At 49.8% G+C, this 24,606-nt stretch overlaps 1 protein-coding gene across 12 annotated transcripts in view; it reads right to left on the bottom strand.

Annotated features, from left to right (window-relative positions):
* The window catches only part of Eip74EF (Ecdysone-induced protein E74), a 630,411-nt gene that overhangs the window by 37,070 nt on the left and 568,735 nt on the right, over positions 1-24,606 (bottom strand). For 8 of the 12 annotated variants that reach the window (XM_071660155.1, XM_071660166.1, XM_071660224.1 and 5 more), the window contains one exon: positions 14,039-14,080. The exons of the other annotated variants lie outside the window; for them this stretch is intronic. In XM_071660155.1, coding sequence (XP_071516256.1) covers positions 14,039-14,080 — 42 coding nt within the window. The remainder of the gene's footprint in view (positions 1-14,038; positions 14,081-24,606) is intronic. 12 annotated transcript variants of the gene reach the window in all.

The following is a 24,606-nucleotide window of genomic DNA, read 5'->3' as shown; positions in this document are numbered from 1 at the left end:
ACTATCAGAGTCGTCTGAGTCATGAGGACTACTCGTGTCTCGGTAGTCCCTGTAGTCCGGACTCAGGGATTCCCGATAGTAGTCCGGACTCCTTGGAGGGGACGGACAGCGAGTCCTGTTAGAGATGCTGAGGTCAAGGGGTGCCTCGTCGTACTCCAGGATCTGCGAGGAGGCGAGGCGAGGGTTCTGTAGCACCATGGTGGCAGGTGGTGGTGGCTCTCGGCTACACTCCACTCAGAGCAACAAGTGCGTGTGTGTGTGTATGTGTGTGCAGCAGCAGCAGCAGTAGTAGTCGTACTAGAGGCGGTGGTAACGTACACCACGCTAACTCAGACACCTCCTGCCATGGTTTGTTCACTCCGACCCACAGTACCACAAACGTATATATATCACTCGTTTTCACACAAGAATTATCCCCCGACACTAACTGAAGTGAAGGTACTCTAGCAACAGCAGCGGGCTCAAGGTACGCGCCTTGCCCACTCGAAGTGTTCACTCAGTAACTTCTCAGCTTTTTTTTTTTTTAGAGAAAACTATTATAGACCCTTATCGGGGTAAATAATTTCCCAAGCAGCACGATGTCTGGAGTTTCACTCGGCAAGCGTAAATCCCAAGCTTGTAGGAAGAGTTATCCCAGGACGTGCGTGCGTGTGAGCTGGAGGGGTGCAGGCCGCGACGGCAACAGCAGCAGGTGGCGGGCGGGGAGGAGCGCGCGTCCCAAAGCTCCGCACACAACGAGGGTCACATCCACACTGACTGACTCACTCCGGTCCACCACCACCCGCCACGCCGCCACCACCACCGCCTGACGTGGGTGCGTGTGTCTGTACGTCAGTGCGTCTGTGTCTACACGTGGGTGTGTGATACGAACTTTCCCTTGTTTTCGGTATTATTTTCCCCGGCTAAAAATACGATGCGACGCGTTTCCTGAAATACGAACCTGCTGACGCCAGAATGGGGGGACTTTTAACGATGATATACTTGTAATGTGATGTGCACTTGCAGACGGCGTCTGTACGTACCAAGGCCATCCAGCTAGACGAGCGCGAGTACATGCGTGTGTGTGTGTGTGTGTGTGTGTGTGTGTGTGTGTGTGTGTGTGTGTGTGTGTGTGTGTGTGAGCACGGTGGACAAGACAAGGCACAGCCTGTTCCTATGCGTCTCTATCCCACGGTAACAGGGAAGTCCGCCCCCCCCCCCTCCCTCTATTGTACTCTTTCCGGGGGGGGGGAAATCCCCTGCTAGGCCCACAGGAGGGGCCACCCGATCACGATCACTCCCCCGCCTCCATCACGTCACCCTCCTCCATCCCGCAAAAACCCATCTCGTCTCAGGACAAACATCATTATGATCGCTGCTGCCGCCTCCGCCTTCCTCCTCCCCGTCCCGTTGTTGGCTGCGGGATCGTTCGCGCCAAAGAAAATCCCGGACTCACCCCTGCATCAGCGACTACAACAAGTACCACCACTTGCACTAGGACCAACCCCCACCCCACCCCAACACCTCCCTCCCAGCTCACGCTGCAACACCACACTCACTCACTCTTGCCTGGTGATGGCAGGCAGCGACCGACCAACACCGCCACCGAGGTAGGAAGCACCCTCACCAAATGTATATACCCTACTGTGTCTTTTCCATGGCCCTCCTCGTCTGAATCCCGTTAGAATGACTTACACACCGGGAGAGAGTAACAAAGTCTCAGGTATATCTAATTACACACTTCCTCCCCTCATTTGTTACGTGTGAACGGCCCGCGACGGGCTGGCGTTGAGATGGTGATGGATGTGGACAATACTGGAGTACATGAGGGACTGGTTGGCTGGCTAGCTACACCTCCCCCCCCCCCGCTTCCTCGCCCTCGCCTCGCGCCGCGGGTAACCATACTGAGAAGCGTGGCCTCCAAGTGCGACCCTGACCCCATCTGTGGGGCTTGTCAGCACCATCAACCACCCTCATAATGATGCCCTACGGAAACCCCATTCCCCATCCACGTGGACACACACACACACACACACACACACACACACACACACATATATTATAGCCCTACACTAATTTCAAGTTGTAATGAATCACTGACGTTGGAAAATTACATTAATCCACACGAATAAGGACAGATCATATTCCAAAAAGAAACACTGTGAGTCCATCTAGTTAGGGTAACCTTCGACATAAGATGTGGGCGATTAATTCTAATACTACGTGTAAAAGATAAAAGTTTTTTGCTACCTGGGCGAGGCAGCAGCATTCTCTGACACACACACACACACACACACACACACACACACACACACACACACACACACACACAAACACGCACCAAGCAGTACAGCGCCTCCAAATAGGAAGAAAACCCGCTAGGTCGTTCTTGTCGCTTGTACCCAGGCGCACCTGGGATATATTTGTCGCAAGCGAACAGCTGACCAATTTTAAAGGTATTAACATTCGGTAAACCACAGGCTTCACCAAGTTACATTACTCTGCAGGTGCAGGGAAAAAAGGGGGGTGGGGGATGGAGGAATATCTTAAGTGCGGTACATATTTTGGACGGAAGATAGAGACCCTTCTTTGAGGAGAAACAAGGCGAGATGTGCAGTACCTGGAGAAGAGAGAGAGAGAGAGAGAGAGAGAGAGAGAGAGAGAGAGAGAGAGAGAGAGAGAGAGAGAGAGAGAGAGAGAGGCAGACAGGTGGCACGCCGTCCCTAGAGTGTACTGCTGAAGTCGACTTCCTTCTCTGGTGTTGAGGACTCTGCGACTTCCCCGGCCAGCTGCCGTCACCATGGGTACCTGTGTGTGTATATATACACACCCACCCGCCCTGGCCATTCATGATTCCCTCTCTTCCTCTTCTTCAACCATAGGGGATCATCAACCGCTACGAGTAGTGCTCTGCCAATACAACAATTTCCCCGCGTTCCTCTTTCTCTTCTTGATATTTACTGTGGCAGTACTGTGTTCCCAACCGATATTTTGCAGGGGAGTCTTGGGGGAATGTCTCAGTCTTGCACCTTCATCCACAGCAAGATAACTTCATTCCCGTAAAATCCTTATGCGAGAGAGAGAGAGTGAGAAAATCCAAGGGAAATGAATCACCCTTATAGGGTCGGCAGAGCTTCTCACAGTTCAATAAACCTCGTCATCTGACCCTCTGTTTTCAGTATGACATCTGCCAAAGCCCCGAAGGACGGTGCGCGAACCGGTGCAAGATCACTGCACCCCTCTCGCATGCCTTCTGTGAAACATGACGGCAATATTACTCAGCCTGGGTGGGAGGAGGTGCGGATCTTATCTTTACCTCCTTCTTCAAAAGAAATCTGCTTCCCACCAACAGCGTCAGCAGCTCCAGTTTATCCAATCCTTGGAACATTAGGGCCATCATTATGGACAGATCTGATTCATTTCCCGGCTCAGTCGCCTTTATTCCGCCCTTTCACAGGTACATTCATTCCTGCATTCATTCTAAACGGCTCGTGCGAGAGACGAACATGAATGGCCCTTTCATACATCTTGCAGGAGTACGACACAATTGGTGCATTACAACAGCTAACGTGTCCAGGCTTTGTTACCGTAACTGTCGTTACACTCTTCCACCTAACGGGCGTGAGCAGCGCACAGCTGAGGTCTAAAACTTGTCAGGGAGGTGAAAAGAATTCCTCAAAACTTTTTACACGGTTAAGGGAAGCCTTAACACACACACATACCCATCTTCGTCGGGGGCGGTGTCGTCGCCGTGCCGTTCCTAAGAGCTTGCCTTACATCTGGTCCCTTGTCATCAGCAAGGAGGCGCTCTAGCCTGCCCCCGGCCATGGTCGTTGCACCGAGGGGAAATGCTCCCTCCTTATCTCAGAAGAGAGAGAGAGAGAGAGAGAGAGAGAGAGAGAGAGAGAGAGAGAGAGAGAGAGAGAGAGAGAGAGAGAGAGAGAGAGGCGAGGGTGAAGATGTACCGTCTTCACTTGCGGACCAAATGTTTTCACCCACCTCCCGGGATAAACTTTACGTGCAACGGCCGTACTTTACTGCCCTCACCTAGCTAACTACATCCCCCACCCCAACCTCTAACCCCCAGCATCTCTTGCATAAGATTCTTTTTCTTTCAAACTCAAGCCAACTTCTTCCTCCACCTTTGATCTCCTTTCTCAAGCTACGTGACACAGCCTCAAAGACCCATCCCTATATCCCTCGGTGAAATGTCTCCGATCCGGTTCATTCAAAACCGTCAGTCTGTCTTCTTCATTAACCTTCCGTAAGGGTTTTCTCGCAATATCTCCTCATCTTTTGGGGACTGCCACCTTTCTAACCTGTGCGACGCAGTATTCCAGATATGTCCTCAGCTTGACTATCAAAATTATGAGCAGTGATGTCAACAGGCGTATAATAACTAAAGCGAACAGCTCGCATATCCTATAGGCGAAATAGGCCCTCTGCGTCCCGGTGTCCCACTCGATGCCAAATACCCGTCTGTCAACCAGCCCTAAGAGAGAGAGAGAGAGAGAGAGAGAGAGAGAGAGAGAGAGAGAGAGAGAGAGGAGGAGGAGGATGAACAGGTGGGTTGGCTCTGCGCCGGCCGCCCGATCCAGGACTCGAACACATGCTACCCCCCCCCCCCCCCCACACACACACCTTATGATTCACGAGCAGGGCCGCTAAACGCTGCGCTAAATACCTATGATGTACCCTATCACCTCTGGATCTAATCTCTTACATATGAAGAAGAGCCACACTAGGGGAGCTCTGCCAGTGAAGGGCAACCGCCTAGTGCTTGGGATGGCGTACACAATCATCCATATATCACACAGAGTGAGAGAGGATGATGAAACATATGCAGAAATTACTCATATATATATATATATATATATATATATATATATATATATATATATATATATATATATATATATATATATATCTTTTATTCTATGATACTTGTCTGGCATTTCTTTCCCGCATTACCAACGCAGCGTCAGGAACAGGCGAACGAGTCTTAGAGAGAAGAAAAACAAGTAATTCTACCCTTCACTCCATCCTCGAATTCTTCTTTTCGAAAGTAATAATAAAGGAGGAAAGGATTCCCCAGCCGCCGCGCCGCGCCGCCCAGCCCCTCCGCTCCTCCTCCTCCCCCCAACACGCTCTCGCTCTTCTCGGCTGCGTTCTACGACTACTACGCTCAGCAGCGAGGACAGCAAGACTGTGGTCTCGTCAACTTGATCCAGCCTCACTAATGGGGTGGGGGTTTCCACTCGCACTGTAACCTCAGGCAGGCAGAGTCGAGTAATAACTATATATATATATATATATATATATATATATATATATATATATATATATATATATATATATATAAATATATATATATATATATATATATATATATATATATATATATATATATATATAACTATGAGAGAGAGAGAGAGAGAGAGAGAGAGAGAGAGAGAGAGAGAGAGAGAGAGAGAGAGAGAGAGAGAGAAGCATGATCCTGTAACATAGAGACAATAATATATCTTAACATTATTACAGTTCCCCTCTTCTCATCAGCGTACGCGGCCCTTTTCCTTCCTTTCATCTGCCCTTCCTGGGCCGCTGGCTCCCCCCCCCCCCCCCGCCGCCCCCCTGAGGGTGATCAAGGTGCGGCGCCGGAGGGCACGAGAGGGGAGCTGCCAAGGGGAACCATCCAGCCTCCCAGGCCAGCCCAGCCAGGTTCACTCGCAAGGTGGTGCCGCCTGGCAGCAGCCTGCTTGTCCTCTCTCCACCCCAGCCTCCTGATGTACTCTCTCTCTCTCTCTCTCTCTCTCTCTCTCTCTCTCTCTCTCTCTCTCTCTCTCTCTCTCTCTCTCTCTTCGTTGCCAATTAAACCAATAGGAGTAGACAGTCTCGTCCAAAACTCTCTAACTCACTCCAGAGAAGGCGGGGGGGGGGGGGGGGGTTGTTTCCATCATCATTTCCCCCGCTCCTGCTTGGGGCGCAACCTCGAGGCCCCGGGACCGCCATTGAAATGAGTCCCGGGATCGTATGGGATTAACAACAAGTGTGTCTATACGTGTGGGGCAGATGAAGACGACGCGGCCAAACCTTTCTCCCTACAGTATATACAGATTATAAGATCGCTTCCATTAATCCTCTCTCTCTCTCTCTCTCTCTCTCTCTCTCTCTCTCTCTCTCTCTCTCTCTCTCTCTCTCTCTCTCTCGCTCTATATATATATATATATATATATATATATATATATATATATATATATATATATATATATATATATATATATATATATCCATCTATCTATCTCCTAAGATAGGGCTCGGTACACACACACACACACACACACACACACACGCACCATACACGCCAGCAGTGTACCCCTGTGCACCCCTACGCTTGGGATTAGCATGGGCCTCTGGCAATAAAGCCCACCATCGATCGTCTCGCCATCACGTAATCGATCCATTTTCGCTCCGGGAATTCTTGTGCAGCCATCTCTTCCTCTCCCCACCCCACCTCTCTCTCTCTCTCTCTCTCTCTCTCTCTCTCTCTCTCTCTCTCTCTCTCTCTCTCTCTCTCTGTACTTTAATTCTCCCCTCGCCGCCTTGTCACCTCAGATATCAGGGGACACCAACGGGTGGGGTCGGGTGGGCGGGGAGGCGAGGGAGAATAGGAGGAGGATAAGGGGTAACAGAGGCGAAACAGCAAGGGGTGGCGCTGGGGAGGAGGGGAAATAAAAGGAGACAATGGAATGGCGAGGAAGGGAGTGGGAGGGAGGAGTAAGGGAAGAGAGAGAGAGAGAGAGAGAGAGAGAGAGAGAGAGAGAGAGAGAGAGAGAGAGAGAGAGAGAGAGAGAGAGAGAGAGAGAGAGAGAAGGGTTTGTAAAAATAGGTGAAGGCATGCCAGAGCGACGACACCGGTGCCTTCAACACCACCTGCCGAATAACACACGTATCCTGCTGGTCTGCCCCACATACGAGAAGACATAGGAAAGCAAGTGAGGAAGACCTCTTATCCAAAATAGTTCAAAGTGTGTGTGTGTGTATATATATATATATATATATATATATATATATATATATATATATATATATATATATATATATATATTCTTTCATACTATTCGCCATTTCCCGCGTTAGCGAGGTAGCGTTAAGAACAGAGGACTGTGCCTTTGAGGGAATATCCTCATCTGGCCCCCTTCTGTGTGTGTGTGTGTGTGTGTGTGTGTGTGTGTGTGTGTGTGTGTGTGTGTGTGTGTTACATGTTTGTAACGTAAGAAGAAGGGCTTCTACACTCGCCCCCCCCCCCCCCTATACCTTAGATTTTCTGTTATGATACAACTTTACCTATTTCCGTCTGCTGTCCGCATTTACCATTCCATTACTCAACTCATTTCCATTAATCCCTTCACCGGTTACAAATTACACCGTAAAAGTACTTTTCCTCTTACGTCAATTTTAACGAATTTCTTGCTTAATCACCTGTTATGGCCTCTGATCGTCCTATCTTTGCGTTTTTTCCAGAAGCTGTTCACTGCTGACGTCATCAAACAGGTTTATAGACTTAAGAGATTCTGATCAATTCACCCCTCACTCTTCTCCCTTCCACAGGGGACAAATTTTATGGCCTATGATCTCTCACCGAGTTCTCTCTCAGTCCTTTAACATAAGTTTGTCTCCCTCCTCTGGACCTCCTCTATTAGTTCTTTGTTCTTCAAGTGCGGTGACCAAACGTGAGAAGCATATTCTACTTTAGGCCCAATGAAAAAGAATGCGTGAGGAGTTTGCTGATACATTTTTCCCTCATTCACATACATAAATATAAGTGTGTGTAAGTGTGTGTGTGTGTGTGTGTGTGTGTGTGTGTGTGTGTGTGTGTGTGTGTGTGTGTGTGTGTGTGTTTTCAATCTCGTACGACACATCCATCGTGTCCTGCGCTGGATTTACTGAGTGACTCCTGAAGGTCGGGGAGGCAAATCTCCGCAATGGATCACTTAAACCATGCGAGGAAATCATGACGGCCACATCTACAGCTTACAGGGGTGAGGATTCCATGACCCTGTTCTAGGGACCGTATAAAACACGAAATACAAGGTGACAATAACCTTCCGAGTTAATGTAACAATATAAGAGGACGAGTCACAGTGAACCAACACAGGAGATTAAGATGTCAAAACAGTCCCTCGGGCAAGTTAGTATCACATTTTCCTTTCCTGACGACGGATATTTTTAAACGAAAAGAAAATGGATACAAGACGTTGGTTGGGCTGCCGAGGGGAGTTTGGGAGGAGGGGTGGGGTCACTGCCCTCTGTTTTAACCATTCAGGGGAAATTTTTCTAAACGTGTGGTTGTGCGCTTGCCAACAGGACATCCGCCCCTCACGCAAGTGTTACAAAAAGACACACACAAACACGCACACACACACACACACGAGATGCAATCCCAAAATTTCGAGCTGAAGAAAACAAATACAAAAAATAATGCATATTTATTCCTCCTGTTGCAAAAAGGGAAACGATGAAATACGCGAGAGACGATGATGAAAACAATCAAATCCTGGATATCAACAAGGCACGGAAAGTAAAAGCAAAAGTATGAGGAGCTGAGGGGGGGAAACAGAATGCAGACGAACACGAAGAGAGAAGAGAAAGGGTCGAAAGGAGGGGAGAGAGAGAGAGAGAGAGAGAGAGAGAGAGAGAGAGAGAGAGAGAGAGAGAGAGAGAGAGAGAGAGAGAGAGAGAGAGAGAGAGAGAGAGAGAGAGAGAGAGAGAGAGAGAGAGAGATGCTGTGGCGACCGCCTCCGCCGCGGTTGTGGAGAGGGACAACACCCCTTATAACCTCCCACACACCGACCCATTCAGAAAATCAATGAGTGCCCCTCTAAAAATAAACGCGGAGAGACCACACGCTCAAGCATTAATAAATGAGGAAGTGAGGGGCACTACCACCTGCAGTTGTGAGGGAAGGTGTGAGGCAGGGTGGAGGGAGAGGCTAGGTGAGGTGAGGGAAGGTGTGAGGTAGGGTGAAGGGAGAAGCTAGGGAAGGTGAGAGTGGGGGGAAGGGTAGATGATAGGTAAGGTCAGAAGATGCTAGGAAGGGTGATGGGGAGAGGCTAGCTAGGATGAGGGGATGAGGCTAGCCACGGATGGGAGACGCTAACTAGGGGTGAGGGGAGGAAAAGGCTTGCTACAGAAGGTAAGGGGAGACTGATGGATAGGATGAGGGGAACAGGCTTGGCTACGGAGGGGAGAGGGAAGCATAAAATAGGGTGGTGAGGGAATGACGACGGCCTGAGAGAGAGAGAGAGAGAGAGAGAGAGAGAGAGAGAGAGAGAGAGAGAGAGAGAGAGAGAGAGAGAGAGAGAGAGAGAGAGAGAGAGAGAGAGAGGTGCAGGTGGCTAGGGAAAGATGTAAATGGGAAAGATGAACACGGGTAACAGATTAAGGCTACAGTTATCTACCTCCTCTATCATCATCATATGATCATTCCAAACCTCATGGAGGTGAATCAGGTGCCACAAAGCCTCTCAGATATCACACACACACACACACACACACACACACACACACACACACACACACGTCCTCAGCTCATACCTAGTGTTCTAAAGGGAACACTTAATATCACACTTCTTACTTTTTAAAAGCCTTGCACGCCAAAGCTACTTCCTCAAATGAATGCAACGCATCGTTCACTCGCACCACCAACACCACCACCATCGACACACAAAGCGCTTCCACCGCATCCGATCGCCAGTTATTCCTTCTAACGACGTCGTGTGACACACCACGTCCCTCTAGCCACACACGCACAGCCACAGTCCAAGTATGGAGAATACAACACAGTAAGCATCATCTGCGGCATATGCTGCCGAGTGACACACCCATTAAACACCGCCAGGTCTCTCCCTTCCTTCCCTCTGTCTCTCCCCTCCGCTCCCTACACCTACACCATCCCCACCTCACTCCTCTGCATCTACAGCCCCCTCCTCCCCTGTCGTCCCCCCACTGTGGCTCAGAAAGAGGACTTCGCGGGAGGGAAGGGGAGGAGGGTTACGCAGAAGGGGGAGGGGAGGTGGCGGATGTAGTGAACAAATCAGCTCATACACCGGTAGACCACGTGGGGGAACGGGAGGGGTTGAAGAAGGGGTGTGTGAGAGGGGTAACGTCCCCCTCTCACTTCCAGTGTCCCCTCCTCGCCGTCTCATAGCTCCCCTCCTCTCACAGCTGCTGTGGTACCCACATATAAACACCGTACAATACTGCACTGGACTTGGTTCCTCCCACACACACAAGCGGTTCTCCGAGGGGCGCCCTCACTCTACCACACACATTAACAGGTAGGGCGGCCCCGTCCGCTCCACTCCAACACAAGAACCCTATCAGTTTTCTGACATGGGCTACTGAAGTGTTTCTGTGGCGTTCAAGGCTAAATTAACTCTGTGGTTACACAGTTACACAGATACACAGACCACACAAAGCCATGATCTGAGAGAGGTGGTCTGGCCTTAAAACTACTGAAACAGATGTATGTAGCCATCTTAAAAGCAGTTGAAGACATCAATTACTTTCATTGCGTCTCTTGATTTGAGGAACTTCTCACCTTTTTTTACCCATACAAGTTGATGTTCTTACTGACAATCGTCCACATCTGTATCAAACGTTCTGATACAAAACAAGAGAAAAAGAAGACGGTATTTTTCACTCGGGGATAAAAATAAGTTCAGGCGAGGTCGTCTGAGGTGAGCAGGTTCTCGTGTTCCTGGCTCAGCATAGGTGAGGTGACGACACAGTGATCTATGAGAACATGTTGTGTGGTGAAAACCTAAAGAGAGCCGACCACGCCTTAACCTAACCTTACGAACTCCCTCCCAGCAGCAGCAGCAGCAGCCCCATCATCCCCATCTCCAGGAGCGGCGACTGCGGGGCGTTGCATGAACGCGGCGTTGCCATCTTCGAAACAAAGAACCCGGAAGTGAGGCGGCCAGTTGGTGCGCAAAACATTCGAACATTCCTTTTACCTCTTATGAGCATTACTCTGCGAATTACCAGTGTCAACGAATATATATATATATATATATATATATATATATATATATATATATATATATATATATATATATATATATATATATATAAGACACTTAGATATATGTAACTGTAAACCTTAGAATATTGGTTATTGTAAGTAAAAACTATAACGCCAGGGTCGGCGTAATATTTACGATTCTGAACCATTAGGGGAACAAGACAAGGCACGACAAACAACCCTCCTTACACAAACCAACACTGGACCTTTTTCTTGCTTGTCTTGAGGGAGACAAAAAAATAAATTCTCTTGTTTTTTCATGACACACACACACACACACACACGCGCGCGCGCGCGCCTGCTGTAGCGGTTAGCGTTACTGTCCATGAGCACCGGGCCCGACCCCAGACTGTGGGTTCGAATCCTGGGTCGCGGCAGTCGGTCCACACCCAACCCAGCTAGCTACTCACCCTTCCCTCAAAGGCTGGTCGACAAATGGGGTACCTGGCTTAATGTTAGTGTGTGTGTGTGTGTGTGTGTGTGTGTGTGTGTGTGTGTGTGTGACATATGACCTGACGCCTTACCCAGGGATAACTAATGAACACCCTGGGGCCCCCCGGGGTGTTACGTGGAACTTCGAGGTATATGAATGAGCCACACAAACACGCAGAACGTAACCTTCGGATATAAACAACTTAATTAACGAACTTGCGAGGGGCGTCTCACGCCTGGGCTGCCACCAACGTCTCGAACTTACACCCGCAGAACTTGTACGACAAGCATTTTTTTTTTTTTGTCATTCTTTTTATCATTTTTTTTTCTGTTTTAAGAATAAAAATCCAGTGAATAACCTTCGGATTATTTATAGAACCCGAGATGTATTTATAGCACGTATGGGCAAACACCTTTTACCTCCCTCCGAGGACGGATGGTGGTGCGAGACGAGACGCGACGGGATGACCGACCCCCGGCGGATCCTCCTCCCCCTCTCTCTCTCTCTCTCTCTCTCTCACACACACACACACAGACTCTCTCTCTCTCTCACACACACCTGAAACTTCAAAAAAGGATCAGGTCAAAGCCCACAACCAACAACTCCCCCCCCCCTCCCCACACCTCCCTCTGGGGCCTCGATAACCCTCCCCACAAGAATTGTACCGTCGTGCTCGAACGGGAGAAATAAAATCCCGTCCGTCGCCGGTGGAGCTGAAACAACGATGCCTTTGGCAGGAGCAAGACGTCCGTCCGTCCCCCCCTGCCCTGGGGAATCAGTAGGGGTGAAGGGACCGAAATACTCCTCCTCCTCCTCCTCATCGCCATTGACAAATGGAGAGGGCGAGGGAGGGAGGGAGGGAGGGAGGCAGCCAGCGAGATGCACTACACATCAACAGCTTCTCCCGTCACCATGGCAACCACGACCCCCTCTGCCAAAACAGGATGGAGTAAAAGGAAGAAAGGGAGTGTGAGAGAGAGAGAGAGAGAGAGAGAGAGAGAGAGAGAGAGAGAGAGAGAGAGAGAGAGAGAGAGAGAGAGAGAGAGAGGTGCAGGGGGATGGGGGAAGCAGGAGGAGGAGGAGAAGGAGGATATGGGGAGATGCGTGGTGGTAGGAAGGGGGAGACGACTGGTGAGACAGGGGGAGAATAGGTGATGGGAGAAGTGATGTGATGGGGAAAGGATAGGTTAAGAGTGGTGAGAGGGGGGGGGGGGGATACAATGGGACGCAAGAATAGTAGGATGGGACAGGGCGAGTATGAGAGGAATGTACCGGTGGGACGGAGGAAGTAAACAAATGATTCATCTCCCCTTCCATCCATTCCGTAGAAATGCAGGTCTGGAGCTTCCTTAACCCAGTCACAAAGGCAATCCAGTAATGATCTAATTACCCGCGAGAAACACCTTTCGAATAGTACAGGTAAAAATCAGTTCAACGGAGGATGACATCTGGAGAGCGTACGCGGTACGTGGCATATACCTTCAACCCCTTAAGCACAAAGGTACAACCCTTGAGAAAAACGGTGCGACCCCTGAGAACGGCGGCGCGACCCCTTGGCCACATCAGTATGGTCCTCGAGCAATGCGTTCGACCCTTGAGCACAGGCGGCGTGGTCCTCGAGTGCTATCCTACGACTCTTTTGGGGTCTGCAATGGCGTAACGGATGGGGTCGTAGCGACGTGTTTAAGATTAAATACCGAGGACAAATAATAGCAAAGTAAAGTCCCTATCTTCGTTGATGCTGCGTGGCTATTCTATTAGCTTCTCAAAACAACTATGGAAAATACATAATTCTAAATGTCTACGGTGACCCCCTAAGATTTGTTACGTATGTGCTAAAATGATCAAAAATACATAAATTCTTGCATTCTATTCCGCCAGACAACACTGTCTTGGCAGTATATAACTTTGGGTCACCTATAAACTAGTACAAGAACCCATTTATCATTATTACTATCATTATCATTATTATTATCATTATTATTATTATTATTATCACCATCATCATTATATCATCATAATCATTACTGACGGTGAGGACACAATAACTATCCCCTTAAAAGACTTTTCTCAACGGCGTCTCCACCTTAAATACAATAATAACGCCTCTGTAACTTGATCGCCTTGTTCTCCGAATGTCTGACGATGTCCGGTATCTGAAGAATTTCATGTTGAAAAAGAAAAAAAGGAGAAAAAAAAAAAAAGAAATGCATCTCCGGAACCCAGCCTATGTCAGGGCTTCAACGTCTTCCGTCAGGGGTCTTTAAGACGATCATCAGTGAATCCCTCAGTCTTCCATGACTCTCCATAATGAAATTTAAAGATGTATCTCTTCCTCATAATATCAAAATCATCCAAACTATATATATATATATATATATATATATATATATATATATATATATATATATATATATATATATATATATATATATAATGCAAAATATCCCTAACAACAAAAAGAAGATTAAACCAATGGAAAAAAAAACAAACTGCAATTTCAACTTGATATAATAACGGAACTTAAGGATGAAACTCACATATCCAATAGGACTCCAGGTCATCATAGAGTGTCGCCTCACCTGTGGAAAAGAAAAAGGAAAGTTTAGATGCTGTCATGATTGTGGGTAAGGGGGGGGGGGGGAGGCCGGAGTTAAAATTTTCAATAGACAGATGTTTCACGTGTCTGCGTTTCTTATTTTGGTGTCTCAACATCTAGTGCCTCTGTTAGTGTTCTTTGTCTTTGTTCGAGTTGGTGTTTCCTTGGTGTTTCTCTCCTTTCGTGTTCCTACGTTTTGTGCCTCTCTTTGTGCTCTCTGTGTCTGTCATGTCAGTGTCTCCAGTGTGTTACTCATGTTGACCGTCCCTTGCGTAAGAGTTCCTGTTAGCGACACTGGTTGTTTGCCGTGCCCGTAATAGTGAACATGTTACATGTTGACATAATTCATTTGCGTTTATAAATTCAGACACTCAGTGGCTACAACACCCCCGCATTATTAACGGAGCCGTGTTTACAAACAAACTTTCACATAACGTAGAGTACGGAGGCACTCAGGAGAAAAATCTCGTGTTCCACGCTACAATGGATCACAGTCAATACCACCACAGGTTAAGAGTTTAACTGGCATATAACGGAGCTTAACACTCCCACGAGATCTACGTCCAGGGTGTTCAGTACTACTTCTATAACTATGACTCTCACTACTACTACTCTACTACTACTACTACTACTACTACTACTACTACTACTAACTACTACTGTTTCAGATACTGTATCACACAAACACTAGCAATTCTCCCTAACCGCCACGGTCACTACCAGCACCAAATAATTACACTCTCCCTCCAATGTGCCTACACCCCTCCCACACACATACACACCACCACCACCACCACTACCCTTCCCACATGCCATCGGCCCCTCCACACATTACCGCCCTTCCCACATACCACCGCCCCTCCCGGACACACGAGGAGCGGCCGTTAATACATCCTGCTACTGTACTGTCTCGTTTCCATCTATATAGATTAGGAGGGTAGGATACCATTACCGTCCTCCATCAGATAACGTCGTCATATACCGTCAGGTGGACGACGTTTGTTGTCTAGCTTTCCCAGTGTGCTCCCCCGCCGTTCGTACGATGAAGCTATGGAATTCCCAACCCTCCTACCTCACCCCCTCTTCCCGTAACATTACTACCGTCAGATGTCGGATCTACAAACACCTACGGGGCTAAAATATAACCTTGTTTTATTTCTTCCGTCCCTCTTCTATATTATTGGCCAACATCTCCCCCCTTCAATCGACAAGGCCACGATTGTGTAGGAGCAAGGAGATGGAAGCATCTTCCTCTCCCTTCCACCCACCTCCACCCGTCCTCACACATACCACCACACCGGTGTTCCCTCTGCCCATTCAACACATCCGTTGACTCACAGGTTGTCCCTGTAGGTGTCTCATCCACTCGCTCGCACTCCCTTGAACCTCGCATTACGAGGTCTTCCAGTCCTGCTCCCGTCTATCTCCTCTCCTAATCCCCTTCCCCCTCCACACCCTTCACTCTTTCATCGTTACTCTCCCAGCCGTCCCTCACCCCACCATTCCATATCCACTCTCCCCTTCTTCATCAACCTCCCCTCCCATAACCATATTGCAGGCAGCACTTTACTCTCCTTTACCCCCACCCCCATCCCTCCGCCGCCACCTGTGACTCAGCCTCCGTCCTCCCCTCTTCCTCCAGCGTTTCCCCTCCTCCTGCAGCGCCCCCAGGGATCGCCCCGCCAATATTAAACAGATCCAGAGGGGAGGAAGAGGAAGAGGAGGAGGAGGAGGAGGAGGAGGAGAGGCAGGCAGGCGGGCGGGCGGGCCAAGCCGGAAATTGTGATGTCCTCTCCAGGGTGTTCCGCACCACCGGCCGGGGTACGCCGTACCCTCCTGTACCTTCGGATGCACCGTTACCGGCGTAGTGAGGCTGTCCCGTTAAGCACTCTCTCGCCAGCTGCAGCGGCTGCTCTTTCACCGCCGCACACACTGGGGTAGGGTAAATTACCGCTCTTTACGGCGGTCTCGAAGACTGAAGCAGTGGCGGCGACAGCGGCAATAGCTGTGGGCAACAGTAGCATCGACAACGGTATTAACGGATGCGGGAACGGGAAAAGCATCAGCTACAGTAGCAACACACACAAAAAAGCAGGAACTAAACCACCACCACCACCACCACCAGCAGTAGCAGTCGAGCGGCATCTCGTGTGAAGACAGTGATGGCACAAAAAGTTAGTTGTTGATCTGCATTCATTTAAGGTTGTGAATACACTGTTAGGGAGGGGGGGAGGGGCTGTTGTTGTGGATCTCGTAACAGTACAGGTAGCTGTGGTAACTTATTTGTTCTAGCTGCTGTGTTTGTTACAAGACCGGACAGTAGGGGGTGGGGAGAGGAGTTTCACTCCTGCTGGTGCATTTGTTGCTATTGTTTTTCTGCTTCCTGAACCCCTCACCCCAACAATGGCGTCCCGAATAAATAGCGGTTGATAGTTGTGATGTCACTGCCGCAGTCATTTATCGGGGGGTCGTGTGACCTGGCATCAGCCGCACCCAAGAAAGAACAGCAGCAGCGGCAGCAGCAGTTGCGGGAAGTGAGTGTGGTCGTGGTGCGTGTGTCCCCCTCCAGTCTGTTGGGTTAGGGTGGTGACACATGGTAGGGAGAGGGACGGCTGTGGCGGAGGCTGAGGTGCGGTGTGTGGCAAGAGAAGGAAAGGGAGCAGTTGGGGGGGGGGGGGGGTTAATGGCAAGGTATATGGTTCAAAGGGAAGGAAGGGAGTGTGGGTCCAAAGGGGAAAGGAGAAGGGGTTTGTACGTAAAGGAAGTGAGGAATGACACAGAGAATGACCGAGGTTCTGAGAGCAGTACAGAGGGTTGAGAGATACATGGGGTTGTGAAAGGGGGGTTTTGGACAAAGGGAGGGGCTCCGGGGTGAAGAGGTTGGGGTTGTGACGGGACGGACGAAGGAAAGGTGTACGAAGGTCTCCGGAGAAGTTGATGGCGAGGAGGGATGGAGCACCCTAGTAGAGGCAGATGTTACCCAGGTGTCCTTAGGGAAGCGCTAGGTACACACACACACACACACACACACACACACACACACACACACACACACACACACACACACACACGACAACCTCCAACGTCACCATCACCTTGAGGAGCATGTTGGTGATGGGGATGCACCTGTAATGAGCTGCTTTATCCTCGCTGGCGCCACAATACCCTCTAAGGCGCCCGGCCACAGGGGCGAGTGTGGCGCGTCGTTCTTCGGGGGTCCCCTCTCCTCTTCCCAGAATAGCCAACCCCCTCCCCCCCACCGTAGATGTGATCACTGGCGGCTATTTCGGTGCTGCGTGCAACACTTGTTTCCCCCAGGATCATTGTCTGGTATTACTCCCATGCTTGGCCTGTGTTACCACACACACACACACACACACACACACACACACACCAGCCCCTAGGAACGAAATGTTGCTTCCAATATGACGATTACTTATGCGAAAGGTAAGGAAGGGAGGTGTTAAAGTTCGTATTATCCGGGCTGTTCCGGTTATCGGGGCTGGCAGTGGCATGTGACACCTGAGGGGGTGATGGCATGTCATGTGCCACCGTCATACGGTACATTCAGGTCATTCGAAAACCTCTCCCACCCCTACGTCTACCCGGTAAACACAAGTAAACAAACCAGGATACAGCCGGCCATGACGTCATGACTCTGGTGTTTCCCCATTGGCTATGGACGGTTCTAAAATGCACGAGAAAACGGTACGGTTCTCGCGCGTATTTCCGTCCGGCCAGAGAGGGACCAAGGTTTGTTGATATTCTATACAATGGCACCAGACGTGGTGGGTCTTGCGAAGCACCACACCAGGATATGAACGCCGTCCACACCTAATTACGTCCTCATGTTAGTACCATCTTGTTATTCTCCCACACACACACGTGATATGCTCCTGTTGTCACCGTTCCGTTATGTCCTCCTCTCACACATACGTGATATGCTCCTGTTACTGCCGTTCAGTTATGCTATCACACACACAACACACACACACACACACACACACGTGATATGCTCCCCTGTTGATAGCGTTTTTATCACTGCTATTGGTTTCACTGTCTGTCCCTGATGAGGCCAATGTCACTTCTATCTCGTTATTGTTCCCGCTGCTGCTGCAGCTGTAACTGCTATTTCAGATAGTGCTTGCGATATACCACAGCTCTCTCTCTCTCTCTCTCTCTCTCTCTCTCTCTCTCTCTCTCTCTCTCTCTCTCTCTCTCTGGCTTCTTTTGTTACCGTTCCTGCTACTGTACTTGTGTTCCGTACAGCTGTTACTCCAGCTTTCTTGTTTCCTGCCACGCAATCTTACCATGATCATAACTCAAAGTATCAAAGAATGCGACACCTTAACCTCCTACCTCCCCACCCCCTACACACAAACACGTTTAGAGAGAGATAGAAAGATATATATATAGATAGATAGATAGATAGATAGAGAGAGAGAGAGAGAGAGAGAGAGAGAGAGAGAGAGAGAGAGAGAGAGAGAGAGAGAGAGAGAGAGAGAGAGAGAGAGAGAGATTAAAAGGCCAATGTCCAAATGATCTTTAAACCCCCAGGTCTCTCTGGATGTCAGATGTGAACACCCGTATTTGTGTGTATTTTGCGACTCGGGTTCTGGCCTTCGCCAATAGCTGTACCACGTAATCCTCGGGAAGCCACTGCATCACATTATTACCATGTGGCCGCTGGCAACTCAGGGGACGAGCCGCTGCGATGTTTGTTTCTTTCCCTACACCGCTAAGCTTTGGAACTCTTTAACCTTCTCATGTCTTCCCTACCAAGCTACAACCTGAACCTCTTAAAAGGGAAAAACATTTCCCATTTCCCCTAACACCCTTACTTCATATTTCCCCTTCTCTCCCTAATTCACCTTTCAGATCTATATATTTCGTCTGAGGTCTGAAAGGAGTTAAAGTGACAGCGTAATTGAGAAGGGGTAAAGAAAATGAACCGTAAATATACGTAAGGAAATGGATAGCAGCGACTGTTTTCGTAATCCCAGCATGTCTCTCCCTCCACACACACACACACACACACACACACACACACACACACACACACACACACACTGTGGGACATAAGGGATAACAGGTGCACTTCTCCCTACCATCACCCCCTCCCCTCCCACTGTAGGAAAGGAGAGTGGGGGGGGGGGGGTAACAGGTGCGCATGGAACGGTGTGGTAAGAGTTCGTCCACACCATCTATCTCTCTGTCTATCTCGTTATCGTACACATCAGCACACACACACACATCTAGCCTTACTACACCCAGATGTTACACCTCATCATTCAACCAAAGAGGAGAGAGAGAGAGAGAGAGAGAGAGAGAGAGAGAGAGAGAGAGAGAGAGAGAGAGAGAGAGAGAGAGAGAGAGAGAGAGAGGGAGGGAGGGAGAGAGAGAGAGAGAGAGAGAGAGAGAGAGAGAGAGAGAGAGAGAGAGAGAGAGAGAGAGAGAGAGAGAGAGAGAGAGAGAGAGAGAGAGAGACTTGCGAGTACTTACACGACATGATTTTGCCAAAAAGGCAGAGTTAACGCGTAGCGCCCACTTAAGAACAGGAAAATCTAACGTCATGAAGACTCAGTGTGCCGTGTGAGTTACGTGTTGCCAATCATCCGTGAGTGAGATGGAGAGATTGTACGTTCGTGGACAGAGGGCCCAGCAGCAGCCCTCCTCTTCCTCTGCACGTGGGTGAGGCAGAAAGAAAAGACACAGCAACCTGGGCCAAAGGAGTGGAGCTTGACAGTCGCTCAAGTGCTGATTCATGAGAGAGAGAGAGAGAGAGAGAGAGAGAGAGAGAGAGAGAGAGAGAGAGAGAGAGAGAGAGAGAGAGAGAGTCAACACAACCATGAAAGAGCGGGTTTAACAGGAAGGACAGGTGTGAGTTGAGAAGCGTGTGTGTGTGTGTGTGTGTGTGTGTGTGTGTGTGTGTGTGTGTGTGTGTGTGTGTGCCAGGCCAAACCCCACCCTTCTTACCTCACTTCCCTTACGCGTGCCTCTCCGTATATACTTCTTGCATACATATAAGGTTACACTGAGCCGCCTGTCCTCAAATATAAAACAGTATTTGTGTGTGTGTGTGTGTGTGTGTGTGTGTGTGTGTGTGTGTGTGTGTGTGTGTGTGTCTGGTGCCATGAGGACCATACTGCGTCGGTAGCGACCTGGACTGGACTCTCTATCATAATAAATGAGCAACACTAGAATAAACTTGAGATAAATTACATAAATTTATTGGAGACGATTTTGGGTTATAAATATCGAATTTCAAAACTGATCACGACACCTGAGCTGGTACAAATCTGAGGCGTCAAAATGCGCTTCGGCTATTAGAATAAATACGACACAATAGACTTAAGGTCTCGTAGTTGATCATAAGATCACCAAGTCACTGTGGTCAGAATAAACTTTGTTTCTCCGGGCGCGTGGGGAATAAAGCTCGGTCCCTTAGAACAAACTGGAGCATCTAAAATCCAGCGGTTACTTACAGAAAATACCAGGCGTCAAGCAACACATCCTGGGGGGAGTTGCAATACAAGATGGGATCCCATGGTCGAGCACTGTTACAGAAGGGCAAGGAATACATCGGGACTACCACACAGTGATTCCCTCAGCGTTGGAATACAAGAGGGGGACACCACATATCTAATCCGTACTCTCCCTGTACCTCAATCCTTTTGTTCTCTCTCTCTCTCTCTCTCTCTCTCTCTCTCTCTCTCTCTCTCTCTCTCTCTCTCTCTCTCTCTCTCTCTCTCTCTCTCTCTCTCTCTCTCTCTCTCCTCACATTTACACCCCTTACCCTTCACCTGTTCGTCATTCTTGAGTCCCTTGTGATACACTCCACCTCCCCTCTCCTTCATTTAATCATCTAGCCTCTTCCCCTCCTGTTTATTCGCCTCTTACCTCCTCCTCCTCCTCCTCCTCTCCCATGGTGACCATCCTTGTCTTTAACCTCCCTTCTTACTCACACATGTCCCTCCCTCTCACAACCCTACTATCCATCTCCCCTCACAACCCTTCGATCTCCCTCCCCTCACGGCCTTTTTCTCCTTCTCCCCTCACAATCCTATTCTCTCCACTCGAAGCCTCTCTCTCTCTCTCTCTCTCTCTCTCTCTCTCTCTCTCTCTCTCTCTCTCTCTCTCTCTCTCTCTCTCTCTCTCTCTCTCTCTCTCTCATCTATCTACATATGTCTCTTTCACCCTTTCTTTCTCTCTCTTCACAGCCCTTCTCTCTCCTCACACAGCCCTTGTGCCTCCCCTCAGCGCGCTTCCCCTCCCTGGCTGGCTGACACCCCCGCCTCCCACACGGGCGCAGGCAAGCAGACGTGGTGGTAAAATGTCAGAGTTGAGGCGGCAGCGGAGGGCGGCTCCTGGCGGGGGAGGACGCGGGGGTCCCGGCCGCCGCCGCCGCTGACGCTATACCTGACGGTTTCTCACCTGCTGGGGGAGGGAGGGATGGGGCGTCGCCGCCCCCCTCCTCCCGCTCCTCACCACACCTCATGACGCACGGACCCCCATCCATCCATCCTCTCCCCAGGGAAGGAGAGTGAGAGAGAGGGAAAGGGAGGGAGGGTAAAGCAAGGAACTGTGAGAGCGCAGGGAGGAGAGGTCCTTGGGGGGGAAGAGGAAATTAGACAATCACTCGCGTTAAGACAGGAAGAGGTCGGTACACAGGCGGTCAGCTGGCCAAGCACACAAGAGCCTTTACACGAACCAGAGCCACTAATGCTGGTAGCACTTACCAAATGAGAACCGTGTCTACCACATCCCACCACCACACGCGTACACTAACACCACGTCATCGCCTGAAGGAAGAAGGAACAACACGACCAAGAGACCATCAATAATAGAAAGCTCCTCTCCAGAGACCATCCGTTCGTACCACACACATCCTTCAGTCACCATGACAACCCCGAAGAAACAAAACCACAATTACCCGAAGAGGAGAAATATCTCCTTCACCATCGCTGTCATGGGGGAGGGGGGTGGGGGAAGGGGGTTGGGTGCAACACATGGACAACCACCACCAGGAGGAGGAGGGGCAGGTGGAATACAGAAGAGGAAGCCCCACACGTGAGGGGGGGGGGGGGGTGGCGTCAAGGCGGGTGTCCGGGGCAAGAGTGCTGCTGCTGCTCGCCTCTGGGTAATCGCATTCTGCCATTGTGTGAGCTGTCAACATACACACCCTCAGCGCTTCCCTGTCGGTGTGCGGTACGTGACGCGCGCCGCGGCCCCTAGCCACACCAGGGTATCACTGACCACACCGCTCTCCCTCCCTCCCTCACCTGTCCTCTACCCCTCCAGCCCTCTTCCCCTTACCAATTTGCTTTGACGTCACCTCCCCACGCACGCATGCAGGCACGCACGCAGGAACAGTATCGAAAACGATTCATCGGGAAAAAAAAAACAATTAAGGGCGAGTCTGATGACGATCAGGTGGTGATGGAGACACGACCCACACGCCCACTGAAGGAGTGTCCGGCGAGGGCGGGGGGGGGGGGGGGGGGGGGGGAGCTCAGCAACACCAGCGTGTGGTCCTCGGGGATGGATAACTGTCCACCTCGCTAGCGGACACACGATCGTGTCCTCAGATTCCTGACTTCTGATGAACGCAGCTTTCCCCAAGACCTCGGAACCGATTTCGGACACCGCGTACGCTCAAGGGACACGACGCTAGCTGGTGAGCATGTTCAGCCCAGACGACAGGAAAAGACGTCAAACGAGGAGTTTTTGCCCGACGTAATTACCATTCCCGGGTAGATTACATCCACTCCCTCCACAATGTTGGACCAGGCTTCGTCCGGAGTCTGGGCCCTTCAAAACGTGTCGTGGAAGACCTGATCTGACCACATTATTTCCTCGTATCTTTATTTTTATTCGGTTCATGTCCAGAGCACCCGCATACATCTTCCGTCTGCCATGGGGTTCAATGCTAACTTGCCAATTCTAGTTATCATTATACATGAACGTCACAATATTTGATGCTATTAAATGTAAATGTGACAACCACGCGAATGCCTCTTGGCTCAGGCGTACCTCAAGCAAGCGTGAAGCCTCATTGTACCTGCATCTGTGATACAAGCATGAGCACACACACACACACACACACGCACACACACACACACACACACACACACACACACACACACACACACACGCACGCCAGAAGAGCCAACAGGTAGGTAGAAAGGATGAAGAAGCCCGGGAAGTATGATGCAACATTCAAGCGGCGCTACTCATACTGTTGTCACCAGTTGTCACACTTCCTATGTCAGCATCAAGAACACACACACACACACACACACACACACACACACACACACACACACACACAAACGCGCGCGCGCAGACATTCAAGCACACAGACTTACAGCTCAGACCTCACACTCCTTCCTCATTATAAGAAACCATGAAACGCAGCGTTCAACAAGGCTTGATGGAAGGCGTTCAACGAGACGGCGTCCTGTATAAGACCTTCAACGTGCGGAACGGAGATAATATCACGTTCAACATGTCAGGATGGCAAGTAAAGATTGTTCAGGGCTGTGACGAGTGTTCAACGAGGCAGAATAAATGCGTTCGATGGAATGAGTTCAACGAGGAAGAAAGCAAGGAACGAAACGTGCTCAACGAATGAGAGAGGATAAAACTCTGTGTGTGTATGTGTGTGTATGGTAGATTGAAATGGCGAGAGAAAAATAAAAAGGTGTTCGGTACAAGAAAGTAAAATAGGTTCAACGAGTGGAATACACGTTCATTAAATAAAGATGTAGGGACAGCTATATTCAACGACGAAAGATAACTGAACACTCATGTTCAGCGAGTCTTAAGATGGCAGGATAGACGTATTCAACGAGTGAGGATGGGCAAGATCGGCAAATCAAGAGAGAGAAGAGGTGTATTTAACGAGGCCAGCATCAAAAGTGTTCAACGAATCAAGAAGGCATTGTCAGTGTATTCAACGAAGCAGGACAAGGGTGTTCAACGAGTCAGCGCCCAGCGCGCCCGTAGACGGTAGCCCCAAAAAGCGCCCGAGGCAGCCTGTGTCCTTGTGAGCGCCCTTCCCCTTCTCCCACCCCTCTCACTCTGATCCCCTTCACTATCAACTCTCACTCCGATCCCCCTCCACTCTCACTCCGACACCCTTTCACTCTCTCACTCCGAACCCTTCACCGCTGACTCTTCCTCTGACCAACCCACATCCACCCCCTTCACTCTTACGCTGACGCTTTTCACTCTCCCAACCCTCTCACTGACTCCCGTCACCCTCACTCCACTCACTCTGACACACCCCTCTCCCTTTCTCCAAATCTCCCAAAATCATTCACCCTAATTCTAACCCCTTTCACTCCCAGCTCTCTCATTGTGGTCTCCCTCTCCTCTCACTCTGACCCCCTTCGCCCCCACTCCTCTCACTATGACCCCCTTCCAACCCTCACCCTTCCCATCCTGATTCCATTCTCTAACCTCCCTTCAGCACTTCCTATCTCATCCTGCATTCTCATCACCAAT

Source organism: Panulirus ornatus, chromosome 5 (genome assembly GCF_036320965.1).
Source record: "Panulirus ornatus isolate Po-2019 chromosome 5, ASM3632096v1, whole genome shotgun sequence".
Taxonomy (NCBI): domain Eukaryota; kingdom Metazoa; phylum Arthropoda; class Malacostraca; order Decapoda; family Palinuridae; genus Panulirus; species Panulirus ornatus.
Note: the sequence above shows the minus strand (reverse complement) of the source record. Positions and strands in the feature narration are given on the sequence as shown.